Raw genomic sequence first — 24,422 nt, 5'->3', positions numbered from 1 at the left:
TTTCTCATCTTGGGGCTTCAGTGGGAGCATCAGACATAAGCATCTCCCACAGCAAAACACTGCAACTTTTTCCAAACCCAGCAGTCATTTATTTTGCCTGTCTTTGATTATAGAACATAGGTTGGATTAGATGAGCAATGGAATAGATTATTCATATATTCTATTAGCCTAATTCTTATATTCCTATATTAACCAATGAGGTATTATTTATTTAAACATTAAATCATTAAATCCAATCTGAATTGATATTTGGATATTTAGGAAAGATCTGTGAAAATAATTTATGAAGAATTTTAAGGCTGTGATAGTCATTACAGTGATCAACATATAGATAAATCAGTTGAGTAAAACACTAGAAAATGTTTTTAAAACATCTGCAGAATTAGGAAGCACACATATGTGACTGAGCTGATAAACAGTCAATTTGTGGGCACTTCTGGGAACTGATTAATGTCATCAGTTCATTGATACACTTAACATCATAAGTCCTGGATGACAGCCTAAGTTTCCTTTACTAAGCTTTTCAAACATTTCTTCTACAGTTGGGATCACTTAAAAAACTTCTCAGCCAGTCAGAAAATCTAAGGTTCTTGGGTTATTTTAATCTCACTTTAATGGAAAGGGTGAAGATGCTGCCATACTTCCATCACTTTCAGATTTCTTTCATTAGATAAATAGTTTTATCTAAAATACACTTGTATTTATTTTTATTTTTATTTTTTTTGCTTTCAACTAATTGTTTATCTCTGCAAGTAACTTTGTACTTTGGTTCCCAAATATTATGGGTCAGAACAAGCTGTGGGTACACTGAGAGAAAAAAAACATTGTTAAGAGACAGTGTATGAATAGGAGACAGACAGTGAAGAACAAGGAAGCACGAAGCCCCTCAAATTAGAGAACACCAATAAAAATGATCACAGTTGGATTTACATCACCAACTCACATCCATCATAGCGAGGATTTAAAAAAGAATTCATCAGCATATTGCACTCTAAAAAAATAGCATCACAAGGAAGCTATTTTTGGAGATGGGAATTTTGTGTCTGCATTTATCAAGTGCACATGAACTAAGATAACAATGCAGCTTTTTGCTTCAGTTTGTGCATTACTTTCTGAGGATGAAATAGTTCCGCAGAGAGCTCATGGATAGCCTTCAATCAATGACATTCTTCACCTATAACATGGATTATTCAGATGATTGAAATGGCAGCGTGAGAATAAGCTCATGCATTGAAAGGTCATCCACATTTTCAAATCTTGCATATGCAAGATTGGCAGGAAATTCCATGGCAATAGGCTCTTGTGTTCAGAATTCACAGATGATTTATTATTCTATTCCGTACTATGCCTCTCTTCTAACTTATCAGAGATGTCTACTATTATAAATAACTTATTTTTCATCAATTCTCTTAATATAATTGGGCAAACATACATCAGTAAACCCAAACACCTATTTCACTCATCAATTATATCTCAGTATACAGTGCTCATTTTTCTGCCCAAGTTAATTGGAATAGTTTGACCACTTCTTTTTTTCTACTGAATCAAGGATAGAACTGGAGTCATTCTACAGATTTGAGGCATCTAAATTCATTCAAAATTCTATTTTACTGTTAAACCTATCATAGCTATTGTTAATGTAGACACAATTTAAATACAATTCAGACATTGCTCCTTTCGGCAAGTGAGTCTGAAACTTCCCAAATTCTCAGCAGATTTCCTTTGAGACCTACTAATGCCATTTAGTCTCTCTATTCCTCAACACTCTGTCTCTAAATAAACAAAGATAAATTAGATGTCCAGACTCTAACCATGACAGTTGCAATATAATTATATTTAGCTAGACAAGACTAAAATTAATTTGTACTTTTCACCATTTCTGTAGGCAAGCCAAAGAAAACCTTTCATTTTGTAATTTGTATCAATGCTACATTGCTGTTACTTGACATTAATTAAGATGTGTTTTTTTTTTCAGCGTAAAATGGTAATACAGGAGTAGCAGAGTTAGCAAATTTAAAGATAAAAACACAAAGGTTTGACTTGGACAAAATGATATCAATCCAGTGTGAAAAAGTACAGCAAATTCTATTCTACTAAAAAGCAAATTATATCAACTATAAAAAACACCCTTCATAATGATGATTACTAATGACTGGAATTTTATACGTCAGCATTGTGTTTTAAGATGTACTACTCTGCAGTGGTCCATACTGCTTGACTTATTTAAGTCAATAGCAAAAAAGATCGAGCTCTGCAATGATTTAGAAATTATTTTCAGTGAGTTGCTATTCTTTCTGAAAGTTACCCTGCAATACATTTAAATAGATTGGGAACTTTTGAGAAATAACCACTGAAATGCTACAAAAGATGTTGTGTGATTGGGAATGAAAGTTTCTTGACAATCTCTGAGATGAAATTATGAACCTGCTTATAGTAAAGTGTCATCATGTTCGCTCTTGGGTTATCCAAACTCCCACAAAATCAATGTATTTCTCCTTCATTTGCAGACCTCTGCTGCCTAACCTTGCCTTTGTCAAATCTGAAAACTCTACCCTTGTATTATACAAAATTGTATCAGAAACAAAAAAACAAACCAAAACAAAAGGACAAAGAAAAGAAACATGCTGAATATGATTCCCGTGTTTTAATCACTGTCAGTTTGGTTTGAGTCCTGAATTTTTGCTTTCAAAGAACAGTCCCCCAGTATACTGGTTTAAAGTTCTGATAAATCACAGAATACCTATGTAAATGCTGCTTGAGTGATGACTACAAGAAGCATCTGGGAAGCCAGATAAATCTATTAGGAATAATTTACTAGAATTTCTGACAGGAATACAGTTACCTCTTTGCACACTTCCTATCCTAATTACTGTGCATTCGAACCAGAAGTTTCACGCACTTCAGCCTCAAGATTCTGTATAACACCTCAGATTTCAAAGACAATCATGAATTTGAACATGGGGGAAAGAAAAAAGCTATTTACTATGGATATTTTGTAAAACTAGACATTTTATTCTGCAATTGAAGTAGTGCAATATACAAAATGATTGTAAAGTCTTGAAATAAAAAATTACCAGCCTTTACTCATGCTACTAAGCCTGAAAAATTAAAAATGATTCTCTTCTATATGGTACAGTGACAGTACTACATGAGTTTGTACCCTAGCCAAACCTGTGTGACTTGCCAAGCCTGTATAGGCACAGAATTGCAGATAATGATAAGTCCTCCCACTTGCAACTCGTTGCATCCTGAACAAACTGATTCCTGATTACAGCTTTTCATCAGCTCAGCATCTAAACTGAACACATACTGCTGAATATAAACAAGTCAACTATCAATTTGTGCATCTATTGGAAACAGGTTGGTTTGCTAAATCAGCCAAGCTAATTTGTCTAGAGCCAGCTCAGGCTTATTTGACTAGTCTTGCATCAGGCTGTGAAGATGCATCCTTCTGCCAGCAGCTAGCAACAAGAGGTACTCAGTTTCAGTACTGTGTAGTCCCCCATGTAGGTATCAGTGCATTTCAAGTGTGCATGCTGATACCTTCTCTTTTTCCAAAGTGTAGTACTTTGGAAACAACAAAAATGTTGTTTACAGGCTGCTTTTTAGGAATGTTTGTAGTTAGTACAAAGTTGTTGTTCAGAATACAGATTTGTTAGAATTTGTAATCAAATGGAAAGAAATTTGTGGTCTTTGAGGCCTTATATAAAAAAGTAATGTCACTCTGTAGAGTTATCTCCTTTTTTCTGGCTCCCCACTTCACCAATATAGTGATTTCAAACCATAAAAGAAAGTATATAATGATCCTCAAAAGATATTGCAATCAACTCAAATTATCGGTGGAATTAACCACTTTCTGCATGGAATGTGGAAATATCTGGAAAAATAAATTCTCTTTGCATCTTCCTTGGGACTGCAATGCATTTATTCCAGTATATCCTTAACACTATAGAAATTTTAATTCTGAAATTCAGATTAGATCTTTTCCTCCTTCCCTTCCTTAGTTAAAAATGTATTTTAATATCTTGTAATTTTTATTGAGTTTGCTTTTTAGGCAATAACAATAATAGTTCCATGCAGTGCAAGAAGAAATTTAGATAAGCTGGTTGCCTTTAGTGCTATTCTTTAAAAATGAAGTAAAAGCCTTTTGAAGAATAAACTCATTAAGATCCCAAAACATTAGTACACTTTACATGCATATTTACAATGACAATTTAGCTAAATTTAGGTCCAATCCAAAAAGGTCAGTTGCATAACTAAACTTCCACAAAATTCAAGGATGTGTAGAGCTTGTAACCTTTTCTGCACATGTAATGTGCATTTTTTTCCTTTGTTTTCTTAGCAAAATCAGAAAAATAAAGCCAAGAAAAATCCTCAAATATTTTCCAGTGACTTTATTTTAATACAGCCCTTAATAATGACAATGGCTTAAGATGAACACCAAAATCAATTTCTCATACTAGTGCAAATTGTCACTGAAAATCTCTGTGTACATAAATACGTTTCAGCAGGGACAGTTTTGACCTTTTCACTGACTCATTTCAAAAAGTCAAGATTTTGCGTGTCCCTTGTATTTATGGGTAATTAATAAGAAATCCCTTTCTCCCCTCCCTTTCTGTCTTCCCTCCACACCACCACATGCTAACTCTTACATTAATTCTTGTAATTGCTCTGATACATAAGAAACTATGGTGAAGTATTATAATAAACTTATATTGTCAAAATTTTGATTCTAAATATTCACCTTTCACTTTTTTATTGTTATAAATTAGAATCTTAGTATTTTCAAACTTCCAGAGATTTTGTTTCAGTTCCAAGAGTCCTTCACAGATAGTAGCAGGAAAGATTGCCACTCTTTTGTGGAAATACTGATAGCCAGTAAATTCTGAAAAGCTTTCATTTGTTGTATGTTTTTATTTTGCTTTAATGTAGCTTTATAATATTCTTCCTTGAGGGCTGCACTGCTATTTCTCACATCATCTAGGGAAGTGAGAAGAAACAGACACAAGTCAACTGATTTAAAGTCAACATTACTTTAAATTAGATTAAAAACGGGCTGGCAAAGAGTATATTCAACCTACTTTCTATTTAAAAGGTGAAAGGAAGGAAAATTCATTACCCAAAAGGGGCCAAGAGCAGAACTGACTTGATAACAAGTTGGCATGAAGTGTTGACCTGCTTGGAGGTAGGAAGGCCACATAGAGGGATCTGGACAAGCTGGATCACTGAACTGAGGCCAGTGGAATGAAGTTCTACTTGATCATGTGCCAGGTCCTACACTTTGGCCACAGCAACCCCATGCATTGTTACAGGCTTGGGGCAGAGTGGCTGGAAGACAATGCTGGTGAGAACATACCTTGAGTACTGCATTCAATTTGGGCCCCTCTCTACAAGAAAGGGTTGGAGGATGTACAGAGAAAGGCATCAAAGCTGTGAGGAATCTGGAGCAGAAATCTTATGGGGAGTGACTGAGGGAACTGGGATTGTTTAGTCTGGAGAAAAAGAGACTTGGGGGAGAACTTATCACTTTCTACAACTACCTGAAAGGAGACTGTGGTGACGTGGGGGTCAGCTTATTCTTCCAGGTAGCTAGCAATGTGATGAAAGGGAATTGCCTCACTTTGCCCCAGTGGAGATTCAGTTTGGATGTTAGGAGAAACTTCTCTGAAAGTGTGGTCAGGGGCTGGAATGGGCTGCCCATGGAGGTGCTTGAGTCACTGTCCCGAGAGGTGTTCAGGAAATGTTCATATGTGGTACTGGAGGACATGGCTTAGTGGGAAATGGTGGTGGTAAGTGGATGGGTGTACCGGATCATCTTGGAGTCCTTTTCCAACTTTGATGATTCTGTGATTCTGCAATAACCTATGGAATTTAAACAGAAATTCTTGCCTGTATATCTCCAGCCTGTATTTAGTTAGTAGCTCACATTTCACTTCCAAATGTAATTTAGGTACTTCCCAATCTGTATTTTATTGAAAATCAGTTGCACTTCGACTTGTGAGAGTGTCTGAAAACTCATCTAGCATTTTACAGCTGGCAATTTGCTCACTATGCTAGTGATTCACCTAGTGATTTTTAAAATTTTGTTCAGCATCTTCCTTGTCTCTTAAATACTACGAACATTTAGAGATACGTTTAGGTGAAAATGACTTTAAATCAGTATGAAAAAAGAAATTAGCAATCCTCTCTACACCAAAAGGAATGTTTAAGGGTAGTGTTAATTAAAATCTAGATGGTATTTAAAAACAACTGGCTAATTTTACACATGCACGTTAATGCACTGCGTGGGTAAAGTTTAGTTTTCTACAATTTTGGTGTTCCTCTCTATTTTCCCAATTTTCATAACTCTCGTTATACTAATTATGTTGCCAAACTGAATAAGGGAACAATGTAGAGCATACCTCGAAGTGCTTTTGAGAGTTTCAGTCCAGCTAAAATTTAAATAAGCATCTTAAAATTTTTATGGTTATTGCTGTCATTACTTACATTGCGCTGAAGTGTCTGCAAACAAATGGTTTCAATTATGTAGGCAATATTTTCAAAGAACCACAAATGCTTTTTGGAAATAGGAAATGTGATGTATAACAAATACTTCTGCTCAAGTTTCAGAAACTTATCATCACTTGATTATGGTTGGTTCTATTTTATTTATTTATTTATTCTAAGTGGTGGTTTATATCCATATAAAAATAATGAAATGGCAGGAGAAACTGTTACTGTTTTAGTCCTTGACTACTGAGGTAATTTTTCCCTTTAACCACAGAAAGTAAATATTGTCCTCATAGATCCATAAAGATATGAGTACATTCTGATAATGGGAGAATATATAGAAGTTTTACATTAGATGAAGGAGATGGGTCCCACCATGTCAGGAATTTTTACAGTCTGTATTTCTGTTTTTCTGACTACTCCATTAACTATTATTATACAATTCTGGGTTGGAAAAGTAAAGTACTGTGAAATCAGTGACTACAAGAGGTGAGGACTGAGCTTAAACAGCTCATTCTGTTTTGGTATATTTTCAAAACAGTATCCTTGAATGGGCCGTGCAGACTCAGCAAGGAGAGCTACCTCCTAATTTCTGTTTCACAAGTGCAATTTAGATGTATCTCCACTCCAATTCTGACCTTACTTAACTCAGAAAACCAACAATAATGGACATAGTTGCAAAAACCTACATATGTGTTTTATGTCAAAAATAATAAATGGTGATAATTAGATAGAAAATAATTTGAGAGCCTGATTCAGCAATACACTACTCCAGTGGGATAACCTTAGTGTAAAACAAGACTAGCACAGGGTTGAGGGAAGGCTCATTACTGCATAATTCTGTTGCATTTCCATGACAAATTACACCAGTGTAATTAGAGGTTCCACCTGCTTGTAACGATGCTTCCTATCACTGCATTTGGTACTAATGATCACACTTGCTTATGCAGTACAGAAAATCGTGCCTACCTGCACCTGTTGGAAACACATTTTAAGTCTAAGGATGGTTGTTGGGTTCTGTGGCTGTGTATCATGTATTTGGACAAATTCGAAGGAAAGGTGACATGCTAGATGTGCAGAGAAATTTTTCAGTTTTCAGTTCTCTGCTCTAACCAGCAAGCTTTCTCACTCTTTTTTGTGTAGATGTAACCTTGGAAGTTATTTTTCCTCCAACATGTACTGCATAGGCAGCCACAGGGTAGCATTATTTACCCTGTTTCCACAGTCATATTTCATTTCTAAGCTCAAAGAACTCTCTCTTGGGGTAAAAAGAGTAATTTGTTCGCCAGGTTAAATCTATTCTTGGCTTTTCTGATGAGCTGAGAGTCTAGCAATTGCTGTGACAGACGGAGTGATAATTTTTATGATGTGGAAACTTGTACACAGGAATGAAACTGAAATCTCCAAACTCATTATTCACATTGGCCTTTAGACAGTTGTCAGGTAATAATTGCCATTAATTTCAGCACTGTGGACAAGATTTGAATTAGTGAATGTCTCCAACTTGCTTTTGTAGCATACTCGTGCAGAGTAACACTGTCAAATATTTGTCATCTGTTCTGAATACACTCAAAACAGATATGGAACCAATATTAAAAATGTGGGTTTATATTTCCCCTTATATTCTGATGCATCTGAACATTGTGTATGGAGCTCTAGTGCTCTGTCTTGTTGGAAGAACTGTTTCAAAGGGATTTTAGAACACATTCATAGACCAGAGCATGTTTCAAATAACATAACTGTGGGGTGGACTTAGTTGTAAGTGTCCTGCTTGGATTTTTATGACGTCTTTTTAGATCTTTTTAGCTTTCTAATTCCAGCCTTCATCATTAATCTAAAACAGGCATATGATATGCACTCCAAAATTCAGGAGTATTTGCTTTCTCATTCTCAGAGACTGAATGTCAGAGCTTTCTTACAGAACTGAAAAGGAAGGAGACATCTTCCTCCTTTGTTCCTGAATATCTCTCTGTGGGTATATTTGTAATCATGGCAGCAAGAAAATTTTAATACCAGTGGTATAAATATATATTTTTTTTACTAAGAACTGACATTTTTTTCTTCTCTAAAGATCTAAGTAAGAAAATATTCTATTTAACTAAACTATGTTAATATCTCTGTCCATGTTATGAGCTAAGAATATATAGTTTAACTTTAATGGACGTAGTACATAAACTAAAGTAGATCTGCAACTCAAGAAAACATAGTAATTCTGAAAATCAAGCCATACATTCACAAAATCACAGAATGGCCGAGGTTGAAAGGAATTTCTAAATCTATCTGGCCCAATCCCTTCTCATGTAGGCACATCTAGAACCAACTGTCCAACACTATCTCCAGGTGGCTTTTGAAGATCTCCAAGGAGGAGACTTCACGACCTCTCTCAGCAGCCTTTCCCAGTGCTCTGTCATCCACAAAGCACAGAAGTGCTTCATGGTGTTCAGAGAGAACCTCCTGTACTCCACTTTGTTCCCATTGCCTCTTGACCTGACTCTGTTCTCTTTGCATCCTCACATCAGGTATTTATGGATAATGATGATATCCCCCAGAGCCACATCTTCTCCAAGCTGAACAGTCCTAGCTCCCTCCGCCTGTCCTCACAGCAGTGAGACTCAAGGCCCTTCATCATATTGGTGGCCTTTGTTGGACTCTCTCCGGTACGTCCATGTCCTTGTAATGGAAGACTGAGAACTGAACACAGTACTCCAAATACAGTCACACAATTGCTAAGCAGAGGGAAAGGATCACCTCTCTTGACTTGCTGGTGATATTTTGGCTAATACAGCCAAGAATATCTTTAGACTTCTTAGGCTGTTCCCTAGTACAAAATATTTCCAAAATGATAGAATAGAAACAACTTTTTTTTTCCTTAAAAAAAAAAAAATTGGTGTATTGATATTTGTTCTCCTTTTCAACATAACTAAGTACGAAGATTATTTTAACAGATAAAGTAGGACAAATAGAATTAAGTGATTTTGTCAAGTAAACATATTTAATCAGCAGCACGACTAGAAATATAGCCCAGCAGCTCTAACCTGAAGCTTTCCACCTTAACCCGAAAGGCTTCTGTAATTTTACATAATTTAGCACTTGAACTGTGGTGATTTTGTGCCTCTACAGATTAATTTTCTCCTGCAATCATCTCTCTCTCAGTTTTCTAAAGGTGCATCTTCCTAATCATTCTAATTAATGGAGTGTCCTCACAAAATAAAAAGGAAAGAGCATAAGAGAGTCTATAGGAATGTTAGTGTTTATTAGGGTCAGAGATTCATCCATGCAAAATAACTTGAAAGCTGAGGCTGAGGCTTCATCTTTTTCTTTCATAAACTACAACAGTCATTTGACTGGATCATTTACGTAAAGACAACTCTTTAAGTAAATTTAACTCTTTAAGTACATTTATTTCAGGATTTAAAAACAATTGTAAGAAGAGAGTTTTAAAATTGTTAATTAAGAACAATAAGGGATTATCACAATACATTTTTACCATTTCCAAAAGATCCTAAATAATTTAAGGGTCTCAGGAATTGGATTCCCAACCAGGGACAATCTACATTGCATTCTGGTTGTAGACAATTAATCAACACAGTTTATGCTGATTTTGTTTTGCCATATTGCAAACAACTGCAAAATACTGAAGTTCTGGAGCTGCATCCAGAAGCAGCCCAGCCCAGCCAAGCATGACACACATGCAGCTGAATGCAGCTAGATTGATCTTGTCAACCTATGCAATGTATCAAAAGCATCAGGCTTATTTTTAGAAATTTCTATATGTTCCAGAGTTAAAAAGGCACTGAATTTGTAAGGATATTGTTCGAGGAGTTAAGACCATAGTACCTACATATCTAACTCTCACTAAATCAGCAACAACAGGATGCTTTAGTGCCCATCAGGGTGAACAGCAGTACCCAAGCCAGGTGCTGTGGTGGCCAGTTTAATATCTTAAATTGCTTAGGGGATGATATATGATCTGTACCTCTGAGTGCCACAACATGCATTTAGGTACAGATGTATCTTAAAGTAATTTTTGAAAATGCCACCTTATGGTTTCAGTGAGATACTTTCCCAAGGCTTATTTTAAACATTTACATTTCATTTTCTAAAGTTGCTTCTCCTTTGTGACTGTAGGATGACTTTGTTTCCACTGACACTGAATCAGTTGAATGTCGATGTCTCCTATTTTGTTGTTCAAAGAAGTGTTTGCTTATTCTTTTCCAGTGCCTTTAAGTACTGCTGATTAGTGGTGCTAGTTCCTACACAAAAGCTTGCTGCCTGTGGTTGCACTATGTAAGAGGTAGATCTGTCCAGATGTTGATTCTGTGATATTAAAATAGGAAAAAATATAAATCTGATATAATTCTGATATTACATGTTTAAAATCATTTGCCCAAAGAGACTCACTACCAATTTTGCAATTGAAATTTTCCAATCAGTAGATGAATATGACTAAAACAGGTAAAAAACATTTTAAATTTAAGAACGTGGTTGTGTTTATGTGAGATATGTTGAAGACTGGATTTCATAATCTCCATGTTTTTTATTGCCTCCTTGATAGATTCCATCTTCAGGTTGTCAGGCACTTCAGAAAGCTCAGAATATAGCTATATGTGTTCAAGTACAGTTAAACACATGGGATTGAAAAGGGGACAATGAGTACTCCTGTACGATATGAGTTTCAATAATGATGACAAGAGCATCCCTGGAAGGCAGGCACACACAAGTATAGCTATATGCATCATTTTGACAGTAAGCTCATTCCCAATGGGTTATTGTGTTGGGCTTACATGGTGCAGTTTTGGTAGTAGGGGGCTGAGGCTTCAAACAGGACCTCCTGCAGGTCAGTGCAGAAAGAGGCCATGGAGTAGCAGTTCCCTGTGGCCCAGGAGAGGCCTGTGGTGGAGCAGGCTGTTCCCCTGCATTTCCCACTGCCCTAGTCTATTATCAATAACCAATAAATTACATTAATCTCCCTATTCTGAGTTTTCATATGCTAAGTCTGTTTTGCCCATGGCAGTAGTTGGTGAGTGATCTCAATGCACGAGCTTTCCCTTCTCCCTCTGTTCTGGGGATGAGGAGTCAGAGAGCAGTGTGGTGGAGGCATCAGTGTTAAATCACTCCAATTATTGTGAAGAAAAATCCACACAGAGAAGGACACAATTGCAGTAGGCATTAAAGAAGCCCACCACTCGCTCCTTTTTGAAATAGCTTCCTGTTATGATCAGTAAAAAACAATTGGCGCTTTCTCAGATGTTCTTTCATTACCTGTGGAGGGATCCCAGGGGTCTCTAAAATGAAGTGACCACTGCTTAGCACTGCAGGCACGTGCTAATCTGACTGCAGAGTCTACTGAGTGTGGTGACCCTCATGTGCTTATGTGGAGGCTGTGGGAACACATCGGAAGCAGCTCCACATTCAGTCATTAAAATAATAGGTGTTATAGGCATATTACCTATATACACTTCATGTGTAGACACCTGACACCTCAGCACACTTATACGTATAACGTTTCTGAGTTATGTGATGCTCATTCGTATTGCAGATGACACAAAGCTGGGAGGATGTGTCAAACTGCCTGAGGGTAGGGAGGCCCTTCAGAGGGATTTGGATAGGCTGAACAGCTGGGCTGAGCAAAATGGGATGAGGTTCAATAAGACCAAGTGCCGGGTCCTGCACTTTGGCCACAATAACCCCATGCAATGCTATAGGCTTGGGGCAGAATAGCTTGAAGAATGTAGAGAGGAAAAGGACCTGGGGGTGTTGGTTGATGCTCGGCTCAACATGAGCCGGCAGTGTGCCCAGGTGGCCAAGAAGGCCAACAGCATCCTGGCCTGTATTAGAAATAGTGTAGCCAGCAGGAGCAGGGAGGTGATCATCCCCCTGTACTCAGCTCTGGTACGGCCGCACCTCGAGTACTGTGTTCAGTTTTGGGCCCCTCACTACAAGAAGGACATTGAGGCCCTGGAGCGTGTTCAGAGAAGGGCAACAAAACTGGGGAGGGGTCTGGAGCACAAGTCTTATGAGGAGCGGCTGAGGGAGCTGGGATTGTTCAGTCTGGAGAAGAGGAGGCTCAGAGGAGACCTTATTGCACTCTACCACTTCCTGAAGGGGGGTTGTGGTGAGGAGGGGGTAGGCCTCTTCTCCCTGATAAATAATGACAGGACGAGAGGGAATGGCCACAAGTTGCGCCGGGGAAGATTTAGATTAGACCTGAGGAAGCATTTCTTTTCTGAAAGAGTGGTCAGGCACTGGAATGGCCTGCCTAGGGAGGTGGTTGAGGCACCATCCCTAGCGCTGTTCAAGAAGTGTTTAGATGAGGTGCTAAAGGACTTAATTTAGTAGTTGGGTAGAGATAGTGATAGGAGGATGGTTGGACTAGATGATCTTATAGGTCCTTTCCAACCTTATGAACTTATGAACTTATGAACTTATGCTCTAGATCCATGTACAAATATTATTCTCTCTCCCTAGTCATCATTGGCAAAATAGTAGTGGGGCTCCAAGAAATGATGACATTAATTCATCAAATACCTTAAAATCATCCACTGTGTTATTATGTAATAATGCAAACTGCTGTTAATAAATAAAAAGCAACTGTCACAGATTTGTTTTCAGAGAAGCTCTGTGTGATCACTGTTAAAACTCTTTAATAGGTTGGGAAAACAAAGCACAAAATCATTAACTACACTGCCTAAGACTGCAAATCAGTGTCACTCAGAACTGATCCTGGCTTCAAAAAACTAATCTTGGTTCCAAAAGTAAGCCAAGTATTTTCAATCTAGGCACCCAAGCCCCATAAGAAAGTTCTGAACATTCTGAACAGATTTAAGATGAATAACATTTTCCCATATTTTTGTTTTCTGGGGGATGTTCTTTAGATTTTCTCCCATGACTAGAAAGCATAGCTCCCTCCACCATACAAATTAAAAAATATTGATGCAATCACAGCATTTCATGATCAAAAGCCTAAGAGAGAAGCAAATACCTATGGAAGAAAACAAATAGAAATCAACAATATTGGAGATGTCTTTTAGCAAATACTGTGCTGGCAATTTGAGGGCCAAGAGGATTTCACTGAAGACAGACAAGTCAATTCTGGACAGAACTGAAATGTTCTCAGCACTAAGACCACAAACACAAATATTGTGTTACATAGTGAAAAAACAGTCTCTTATTTATAGAAACACTGTTAGGCTGTGAGATGCATTGTTTTGGGGTGTCAGTACTCTAATTATACAAATAATCGCCAATAATGACAGAGGAAAGAATAGGAATATCCTGCTCCATTCCCACTTGTTTCTCTCAGAGGAAAACTTACTGCTCAAAAATTCTCTCTCTACTTCAGTAGATGTATTTTCAGCTGTAGTGCATTAACATAGTACTGTTAACATCAACACATATGAATTGATCAAAACCAAACTACTTTCATCCAAAACATTGGAGTATATTCTCCTAGGCTGCTAAGCTACACAGAGACTAAGACGAATCACCATAAAAGCAAAGGTTATAAACTCAAATTTATTATAGACAAATAAAGATTTGGCCTATGAATTCTCTTTGCTTATTAAGTTAATGAGCCTTGACAAAGTGATCATCTGAGGAGTGGCTGACAAATTATCTGGAGCAGCAATTTGAAAGGAGTTGGCTGGCTTACAAGCACTTCAATTGGGAGAACAAGACATCATGTTCCTCCTCCTCAGGAATAGTTATTTGTCAAACCAAATGATTTGAAGTTCACCAGCAGATTCTCAGCACTGGAACACAGAGATATGACAATGACTGCAGTTACCAATACAAGCTAAAAATCCCTGCACCTTCCTCCACAAGCGTAGGGCTGACAAATTCTACTGAAAAACTATTTCAAGGAAGCCTTCAAGAAGACAGAGAACTCTTCATGTTTGACTGGACAGCAAGGAAGTAAATACCCTGGAGAAACAGTTTTGAGGAATTCGGGTAGATAAACTGAGACCTTTCAAGATACTTGGGTAATATTTGGAGGACATTTTTTGTAGTTTTCAATAGACATGGTGGTAGTATAACTGCAGTTTCAGAAGAAAGTCTTTGTATGGATTTGTTCTTCCAAATATTCAACAAAACATATCCCTGAGACGACATTACATTTCCAAAATGTAGATACTGAGTCTGTTTTGGAGATTGGATTATGGTATATCTCATAATGCTGTCTCTTTCTTCACCAAAGGCATTTTGGTGAAAAATATTTCGAATGGTCCATGGTCAATTATTCAAAGAGTTCACGGGAAAAGATGACAGCATTTGTGTATATCAGAAATGGTCATATTTTCCATCTAAATGTAATTGCACAGTGGGAAGGAAGAATAAATGATAGCAATCAGTTGCCTCTGTCACAGCATGTAGCAAAGCATATTGCAGAGCATTAAACCATGAGTTGTGCCTTTTCTCATCTTTTTGTTATCTCTCCAGTTTTTGTCGGAACACTGAAACTGATCAAATGCACAGGGAATAGGGCTTAATTTTATGTTAAACAGGAATGATGAGAAACAAAACATAATTATTAAAGAGAACTGTTAACTGATAGTTGAACAGACCTCTGTTTTTTAAGTCCTGATGTCAGATCATCAAATGTCTGATGACCAAATGAGTGTTCAATCACATAATAAAACAAAAGGATGTAGAGAACTACTGGTAGCACAAATGGCCCTGTTCTTCAAGCTCTCCAGGGCTCCACAGATTATTGGCACCTGAGTATCTGATTGGCAGTTGGTACCCTTATCAAATTCACACTTTTTCCTCACACTAAACCCATAGACCTGATAGTCCTAACTATAGAGAAAACTGACTGAGCAGTGGGTTGCACCTGTCTATAGGTAACAAGCTACAGTTCTAATCCTCAGTGCTACTAACTGCACGTTTACTATTACCCTAGAAGCCACCAGTTCCACTTCTGGCTTGAGGTTGGTTTTATTTTTCTTCTTTTTTTTGGTTAAGGAATATTTTTATAATGACGTCTTCTGTTGTCTGTCTCTAAACACTCAGAAGTGTTATGATATCACAAATTACTTGTGTGCCTAAAGATGTAAAGTCATTTCACTACTTTTTGACTAGTTACTTCCTTCAAGATATTATCTGCAGAGACATTCAGATATTGTGGACAGATCTATTACTGCCTAGCACCTTTATAAAATGCCCTTATCAATGCTTTTCACCTATATTTGCTCTAGTCTCAACAGCTAGACTAATCACTTTTTTGCAGTAATTAAGCATCTTGCTACAAATTCTAGAAGCTGCACAGTTTTCATCATAATAAACCAGCAGCTTCTGCAGTCCTACCACATCTGCTGCATTCTTCACTAGCATGTCTTATTGTGTTTTTTTTTAATTTATTTTTCTATTTTATAGTACTGCAATGCCTTTCACAGATGTTTTTCTAATCTCCAGGGTTTCTTTCCCATTATTGTATCTTACATTAATTTATCATTTTACTTTCTGCTTACAAACTTTTGCTCTCTTCCCATGGTTCTCTATTCTTTGAAAAGCATTTTTTGTGGTAAATGTCTATGATCAAAGTTTCAAATACAATTATTTTTTCTTCTGCTGTAGAATATAAGAGATGGTAGGTTTTTTTTCATTTATCATCCTGACAGAGGAAGCACACAATGCCTTCCTGGAAACTTGAGCCTAACTCTTGTCTCCCAGATCCTATTTGTAAATAGTTTGTTACTAAACTAAGAGGCTACGGAAGGATACCTGGCTAAGTCATACTAGCATAAGGGTTTAAAGTGTGACTTATTTCTTAATCTTTTTCTTGGAGATAATCACTGACAATTTTATAGCAATGTCTTCCATTTTTTTCAATTGTGGAAATGTTCATTATTGTAGGTTTTACTGTCTTCTAAGAACACAGCTAGCCTAGAGATTGCTAAATTTTAAATATATTCTCAGCTATGACTTGGTGAGGGAGGTGGTTATATTTTTTGCTCATTTTCTTTCAATGGCCTAGACAGCTATTCTGTAAATCCAAAGATAGTGAAAAAAACTATGCACGACACAGAAACAAAATGACTGAATTCCAACCAAATTACTACAGCTTTCAGTGAAGTCTTAGTCATTTTACATAATTACAGAGTAATGTATACTGAATTAAATTGTAAAATGTGATAGATATGACACAGCCTATTTTAGAGCACCATTCCAATGGATTGAAACATTGCCTGTAATCATCACTGGATTTTGGATGACCAAAATTATATACCAAAGTAGCATACATCTTCCAGTGTGCAAATGTGAAAGCATGGTTAAAAATAAGCACGAGCTGTAGAAAAAGATCTATGGTGAAGGTGAAAACTATGAGATAAACCTAGCGATGTTCATGCATTCTAACAAAGGAGGTGAGGAAGAAGCGCATGCAGTACCTGGTGATCTCAGAGTCAGGGAGCAGGCCTATGTGGTAGTGGGGATAGGGAGCTGTAAGAAGGAAGTTTTTGTCACACTCGACAGGGGAATAGTGCCTAGGAGAAGGTGGTTTATCACACAGTTTGTTCACAGTGCTGTAAACAGGTTCAGGAGGCCTGGTGATACAGAGACAAAAGATCAGGTGCATATTAGTGGCTGAGAACATAAAGAAAACACAGCAATAAGTTTAAAAGCATGCACAGCAAAACTGGCGAGATCCTTTCTGTAGGGCTTTTCTGACAAGTAAAGTGTGCTGTTAAAGGAAACATTAGAATTTGAAACACAACATTACAGCATATGATCAATTGTGTATACAGACCCAACATAAGTGTGGCATAAAACTGGTTTATGGGAAATGTGGTAATGAAAGGGTATGTCTTATCTCTGAAGTTCAGTGATAAATTTTCCCAAATGCTCTGCTTTCTTTCTTTCTTTCTTTCTTTCCTTTTTTTTTCTTATTTCTTTTTTAATCTAATAGCTTTTTATGGTCTCACTATTTTTTGCACTACTTATGTGATCACTTAGAAGAAAATATCGTGTGAATGTCCTGAAAAGGGGTATTTTTTGCAATTAATTTAAGACAAAATACATATTATTTGTTAAAACACCATTCTCCTGCTCCAGCATCCTGAAGCTCTACCAAATGAGTAGCGGTCAAAGTGAGCCATATCCTAGAATACTGTAGAGATGGTAACCAAGTATGTAAGCAATTCATCTCACTGGCAGTCAATTCATTTAAAGCAAATTTCATTTGCTGTCTTTATAGATTCAGCCTTCAATATCTGATTATGCACACCACGTCTTAAACAGTTAATCTAATTTACAAGGCTACAACCTTCTCACACTGCTGCTCCAAACCATGGACAGCAGCCTGTGAAGTCAAGATACAAGGATTAATGTCCCAAAACTGATATCAGGAGGTCACTTTGTATCTCTCTTCTGCTATCTAGAGGCCAGCAGCTTGACGGAGATAATACTTACCATGAATTTCCCAGGGAGTGTCCTGAGGAAAGGGGAAGAGGGAATGCAGTACCAGCCAGGGATCCACAGGAAATAACCAGCAGTTTTCAGAAAAAATGTACCACCTAATACCCTTTCTGTCAAGCAACTTCTCCAGCTATTGTGTGGGCTCTAGCACATACCTCTGGGCCTACTGACAGAGTGAAACTTGACTCATAATTTCCTAAGTTTCTGCTCTAAAGAGTGCCAAGATGTAATTGCTGTCATATCCTAGCTTCTGCCAGAAGATCCAGCATATGGCACTGTCTCTGATCACAGCAATACAGGAACAGCCAGATGAAAATCGCAAACCTGAAAATATATACAGGCCAAGCAGTTAATGAAACTCTTTTGGTCCTTCTGGCTCTACTGTGCCTCATATGGGTGTGGTTTTGTTGTGACTTTCACACTTACCAGAATTTATTATGGTTGTGGCTGCATTGGCAGATACAGAGAACAAATTTTCCTTTGTTGTTAGTTTCTGGTTTCATCCTTTGGGGGAAAAGGAGTAGCTGCTTTACTGAAAAACTGGTCTCACTGAATGCTAATAAAATTATTCATAGCAATCTGACATACATTTTGAGAATTCTCTGTGCCTGACTTTCCCAGGGAAAACTTTACAGTTAAAAGATTGGCAATTCAAGACTACCAACTATCAAAGTAACACAGTTGTCACTCATTTGGTTATAAAGCATTCTGTCAATCATATAGTACAATCCTTTTAAAAACATACAGCAGCAATTTATACAGCAGTATATTTTACACTTGCTTCACAGGGGTGAATTTAATAAATTATTTACTAAATCAATTGCTGTTTTCAACACAAAAAATCTACAGGAAAAAAAGACCACTCTTCTATTATTTATTTTATTTTAGAACAGTATTTCCTCTTATGCCCTCAAAAAGCACTTTTTTTTTTTTTAGACAATGTACTGAAGAACAAATGGAAATATAAAATATAAATGATACCTACTGTGAAAACTGAAGAAATATTGCCCCAGTGCAGAAAGATGAATACAAACTGTAGATTTCTCTGTGGCTTAAGACACTAACCAGTCCACAATCAACTTGCTTACTTATTAAAGACCAGTTACTCATCTTAGAGTGGCAAATGACACAAGAGCATTGCAACCCTTTGAATACATTGCGAATGTTCAAACTACATTGAGTCAACAGTGAGTGACCATCCAAGCTTGTGCTTAGACACAAATCATGCCATAGAGATAGACAGATATAAGAGATTGCTACATTAATGAGCAGTTACAAACTGCTTTCAGAAGCAAAATGTAGAGAAACATTCCACATCACTCTAGACACTTAAATCAAATTCCTCCTTTAGCATAAAAAACACATCACTAACAAATATCTTGGAATCCAGTAGATTTTAAAACATTTAGTATTTAGTATTTTGCACTCCTTTCTTGCTGAATGGAAAGATAAAAAAAAATTGGAACAATTATTTCAGAAGTGACTGTGCTGACATTTCTAGTCCTTGATGCTATTACACAAATGACACTGTGACATAGCTAACAACAGATCATCATCAATTGAGCTGGAGAGAATTCTTATGGTTAAGGACAGCAATTCAAGTTACCCTTTTAATCCTTTATTTGGAACAGGATTCCAGGCAACAGTTTATTCAAAATATAAGTGTCCTTATTTTAAAGGCCTAAACTGTACAGACATTGTCATAGCTGTCTACTTGCCATTAGATGTCATCCTTTGTTGTTGTTAAGACCATGGACTGATCATATTCCTTAGATAACTTTATCCAGATAGATAGGTTACTGAATGCTAATTCTTCCAACAACTACTGGCTCTACATGGACAGGAATAATTCAGCTATTATGAGAATCAGGCATAAAAAAGCAGGAAAAGCATCAGAAAATGTAAGCAGGTGCATAGCTTTTCTTGAGCCTCAGCAGATAATTCACTGACTGGAGAATCAAGCTACTCCATGCCACAAGGTAAGCTTTTAAATGGTAGTTTGAACAGCAGATAGTAATAAATTACTTTCATACTCCTAGAAGTTTGAATGCTGGGATTGTTAATCAGTACAGATTGTAGCCACAGTGAGGCAAGATTTCTACTGAAAGGTTTGACTAATTGTCGGAACAGCAAAAAGCAACAGAAAGAAGTAGCAGATTGATCTGATAAAGGATTTATTTATTTATTTCATAAAAGACTGTGTGAGGAAAGAAAATCTTCCTAGATGTTTGCAGTCTTTGTTTTTCCTTGTTTGTAACATCACTGTGCTAATATTTCAGGATGGCTTTATTGCACAACAGAAATTGAAGGAAAATATCCTTACTAAAACTGTTCTCAGCATCATCCATGGTCCTCAATTCAATTTTAACTTTTTTTCTTTACTTCAGAATCCTGTTTCATAGGATTCAGATGCCCACACATAGCATATTAAATGTGAACATTTTTATTTTTGGGATTTTAAAACCTTTTATGATATGGAAGGCAACCAGCTAAGCTCTCATAGCCTATTGTGTCCGCAGAGCTATAGCCAGGAAATGCTAAATTGAATATGAGAGAAAATAAATTTTACAATGCTATGTCTCCAATAATATATATATATACATATTTATTCTCATGACTAATTCTTAAATGTATTACAGTTCAGTAACAACATCTAATACACTCTTACTGCTAACACATTGTTTTGCTAAGAGTATGAAAAGAGATATTTTTAAAAGTAAATCACCAATAAAACAAAAATCAATGGCACTTTAATAGAAATGAGGCATTCCAGAGCAGTGACTCATATATGTATGTCTTTCGACTTCTTAAGTTTCTCATTCATATGACCTTCTAGGAGAACCATATACCTTGCTGTTCAGAACAGTTTATTTCAAACTGAAAGTTGAGGTTTTTTTTTCACTGGTTACACCCTAGCAATTTGAATAAGACCAAAGCATTCACACAACCTCTTGGTGAAGAACCTTTTCCTGATACTGAACCTGAACCTCCTCTGATTGATTGTAATCAATGTCTTCTCAGCTTTTCCATTAATAAATGCTATGTTAAGGATCTTTAAGGTTTGCATTTATTTGTAATTGCAAAACAAGTGCTTAATATCATACCAATATTTTAATACTGCAATGAAAAGTAAAGATACCTCAGTATTCTTTGTAATACAATTTAAACATTTTCATTGTGTTTTTGAGTGGAATGGCCTACAAGAAGGTATAACACTATATTTAGAATCTTTTAATATTCTACTCGTAGTTCTACACTCATTAGACTCACACATTAGGACTTAGGAAAAAAAATGACTGCTTAATTTGATAAAAACTCAGTAATGATTTTCTGCTGTGGTAATGGAAAAGAAAGATGCTTCACACAGGAATGGTAAGATGCCAGACTATAGCCTGTCAGCACTAGAAGTTAGTCTTTTGCAGGGATATTTAGGAAACAAGGAATGTAAAGAACAGCCCTTCCTTGCTCAGCTGCTGAAAATCAACAAGTTAGGGACCAGAAACAAAAGCCAAGCAAGATGCATTTAGTGGGCCTATCCAGTGAGTTTGTGCACTTATCCATATTTAAACACAGTTCAATTCCTATGCATAGCAACACCACGTGGGAATGAGTCCTGCAAATCAAGCAAGACTTATCAAAAATCTCTGCCCCGGTGTATCGTAAGACTGTTACCATCCATTATGTTACACAGTGAGAACTTCTCATGAATTTTCACACTCAATCTCACTGTAACTCCTTGTCAAAAGCACTCTTTCCATTCCTCCAGTCTTTTCAGCGCTCAAATCTGACAGGACTGGGCATTCAAAGCATGTGTCAAAAAAGTTTGAATGAAATAAGTAAAGAGAAAGCGTTGGCCATATAATGATGTGTTCAGTCATGATGACTTTTTTTTTAAAACAATCTAGTCAGAGCTGCAAAGTTATGAGAAGGTTTGCTACACTGTGCCATGAGGACAGAATCCAAAATAGTTCTACTACAGAACTGCAATTTTTTTTCCCAAAGACTTCAATTTATTGGCATTTAGACAGTTTTTCACAAATGTAATAGAAATACTATGTGGATTGAACTTCATCATCTCCCAGATTTCAACAGCCTCATACAACATGTGGGCTATTACAGTATTTAAAATACATCACCATGATTTTTAACATGAACTCAGCTGTGCACTCCTTCCTGCAGTCCTTACATAATGAAGCAATTGTGGCTTAAATTATATACATTTCAATGTGATAATACTAGGGGTCAATTAGATTTTCTTTAAAACTAATAGCTGCAATTTACACTACATTTAAAAATAATAATAAATAAATGTGCCACCTTTGCTATCCCTAGATAAACACATCCAGCCTCAGGAAAAAAAGAATAAAAAGCATTAAAATACCAGCTGGCACAAGAAATCTACCAAAATTACAAATGATTTAATAGGAAGAATACATAAAATTTTCAATCTCACCACCAGAAGGAAAAATAAAATTATCAATGTCCCCATATTACTATATGTAATTCATCCTCTTTAAGGCAGATGACAAGCTGAGTTTAGGTTAGGCACAGTAATGCGATTGTTCAGAGCTGGTAATACTTGTCACATTCATATAACTGCACCAGCATACTTCAACATAACTTTAAGTCATCACTCACATCATAACATCTAGTCAAAAACATGGTGTAAAATTTCACAATTTTGAAGCCCTACCTACATTAACACTATCGTCTGGGAGACATGAACTTCAATTCTGTTCCCTCAAAAAATCTAGCAAGAAATGCAGCCAACTGCTTTCAGCAAATATACCCTTTTCAAAAATGCAGTGTTATGGCAATGGATAATCAAGCAAACTCACTTGATATCCCAAAGGAATACTAGTACAATCTGCAGTTCTTTTTCCCTGCTTTTGTACTCATCAAAAGCCAAAAACACTGTTAAAAAAAAAGTTGATAGTTTTAGAAAATAAGAAGATTAATATTTTTTTTTCTGTAAAGTTTTAATCCTGAACAGTCAAATCTGTGCATATATACAACTTTAAAGGTGTTTCTATCAAAAATATCCTCAGTTCAACCAGCAGGTGTATGTAAGCAACCAACAAACAGAGGAGGAATGCTACTTTCAATATAGGGAAAATATCCCATGAGGCTTAAACTTAATAGTTTTCCATTTTCTCCCAATCCCCATCACCTCCTTTTCAATCAGAAAATGTTATTTTGCAAAGATGCATATAAAAGAAATCAAATACGTTTTTCACAGCAAAACAGATAACTCAGACAGTTTTTCCATCCTGGAATTTTTAAGGTATAGAGTTATAGCAGAGTTAAATGATAAAGTGAATTTGTTTAATCCATTGAAGTACAACAGTTTGATGCTGCTGTTTTCCAATGTTAGAAAGGAAGTAAAAAGCTATTAGTTCCTTATTTTATGCATCTTTTGTCTGTGTTGTTTGTTAAAGCCAGAAGGAATCATCATCTAAAACTATCAGATTTTTAGACTATAATTTCATTTTTTTCTGGATATGGAAAGGCAGATGCACTAAAGAGTAAGTCTGTTCTATTAGTAGTGAATATTCCACAATAACAACAACAATCACTTCTTCTCAGTATCACGGAAAAGTGATAGGATTTCCATAGGTCACCTAAAAAGAAAGGATCTCCATAGGTCACCTCATCCAGTCTCGGCTTAAAGCAGGATTACTGTCAACACTAGATCAGATCAACCACAGTACTACCTAGTCAAATCTTAAAAATCTCAAAGAAATGGTATTTCATGACTCTGGGCAATGAACTGTGGCACTATCCCACACAGCTGGTATCTTTCTTTTTCCTTCTCAAACTGAAATTGAAACATGCAAAACCATTTCTTGTGGCCTCTGATCCTTTTGCACTTATTGACACTTCTGAGTAGAGTTTCTTTTCATCATTTTTGCCACTGTGTAGATGTAAGGTGCTTTTAGACCAACCATTGCTCTCTTCTTCACAGTATTAAATAAGCCTCATCTCTCTCAGCACCTCTGTAACTGCCATGTGATTTAGGATTCTGAGAATCTCTTGAACTCTTGGCTGTTTATCCATCTCCCTCTTGAAGTAGAAAAGCAGAAAGTAGTCAGTCTTCGAGAACATAACTTATCTTTCCCTGTTGGCCATTTCTCTTTTAATGTAGCTCAGTATGCCTGGAAGGGAGACTTCACTTCTGGTTCATGTCTAGCCTGGCATCTGCTCCACGTCACTTTCCATGCAGCTGCAATTCAGATATTTGTTGCACAACTCATATTAGCGCGCACTGCTGTTACACGCCAGGTGTAGAAATTCAGACTTCTTACTGAACATCATGAAGTCAGTATGGACCAGTCCTCGAGCCTGATCTCAATCCCTCGCATACAGCTCTGTCATTCGTCTTGTTAACTGCTCCGCCTTAATTCTTCATCCACAAATTTGCTGATGGTGCACTCTGCATCAGAATCTAGGTCACTGATGTAGATACTCAACAGACACCCAACATATTCAGAGCGCCTCACTTTCTGCCTGACAGATGT

At 36.7% G+C, this 24,422-nt stretch overlaps 1 protein-coding gene across 6 annotated transcripts in view; it reads right to left on the bottom strand.

The window, feature by feature from the left end:
- Positions 1-24,422, bottom strand: part of DLG2 (discs large MAGUK scaffold protein 2) — a 1,006,374-nt gene that overhangs the window by 245,021 nt on the left and 736,931 nt on the right. For 4 of the 6 annotated variants that reach the window (XM_065729952.1, XM_065729947.1, XM_065729948.1 and 1 more), the window contains one exon: positions 16,878-17,033. The exons of the other annotated variants lie outside the window; for them this stretch is intronic. In XM_065729952.1, the coding sequence (XP_065586024.1) occupies positions 16,878-17,033 (156 nt within the window). The remainder of the gene's footprint in view (positions 1-16,877; positions 17,034-24,422) is intronic. 6 annotated transcript variants of the gene reach the window in all.

Source organism: Cyrtonyx montezumae, unplaced genomic scaffold (assembly GCF_038088225.1).
Source record: "Cyrtonyx montezumae isolate F1298 unplaced genomic scaffold, pur_monq_1.0 scaffold_12, whole genome shotgun sequence".
In the NCBI taxonomy this organism is placed as follows: Eukaryota; Metazoa; Chordata; class Aves; order Galliformes; family Odontophoridae; genus Cyrtonyx; species Cyrtonyx montezumae.
The sequence above is the reverse complement of the archived record's forward strand: the minus strand, read 5'-3'. Positions and strand labels throughout refer to the sequence as shown.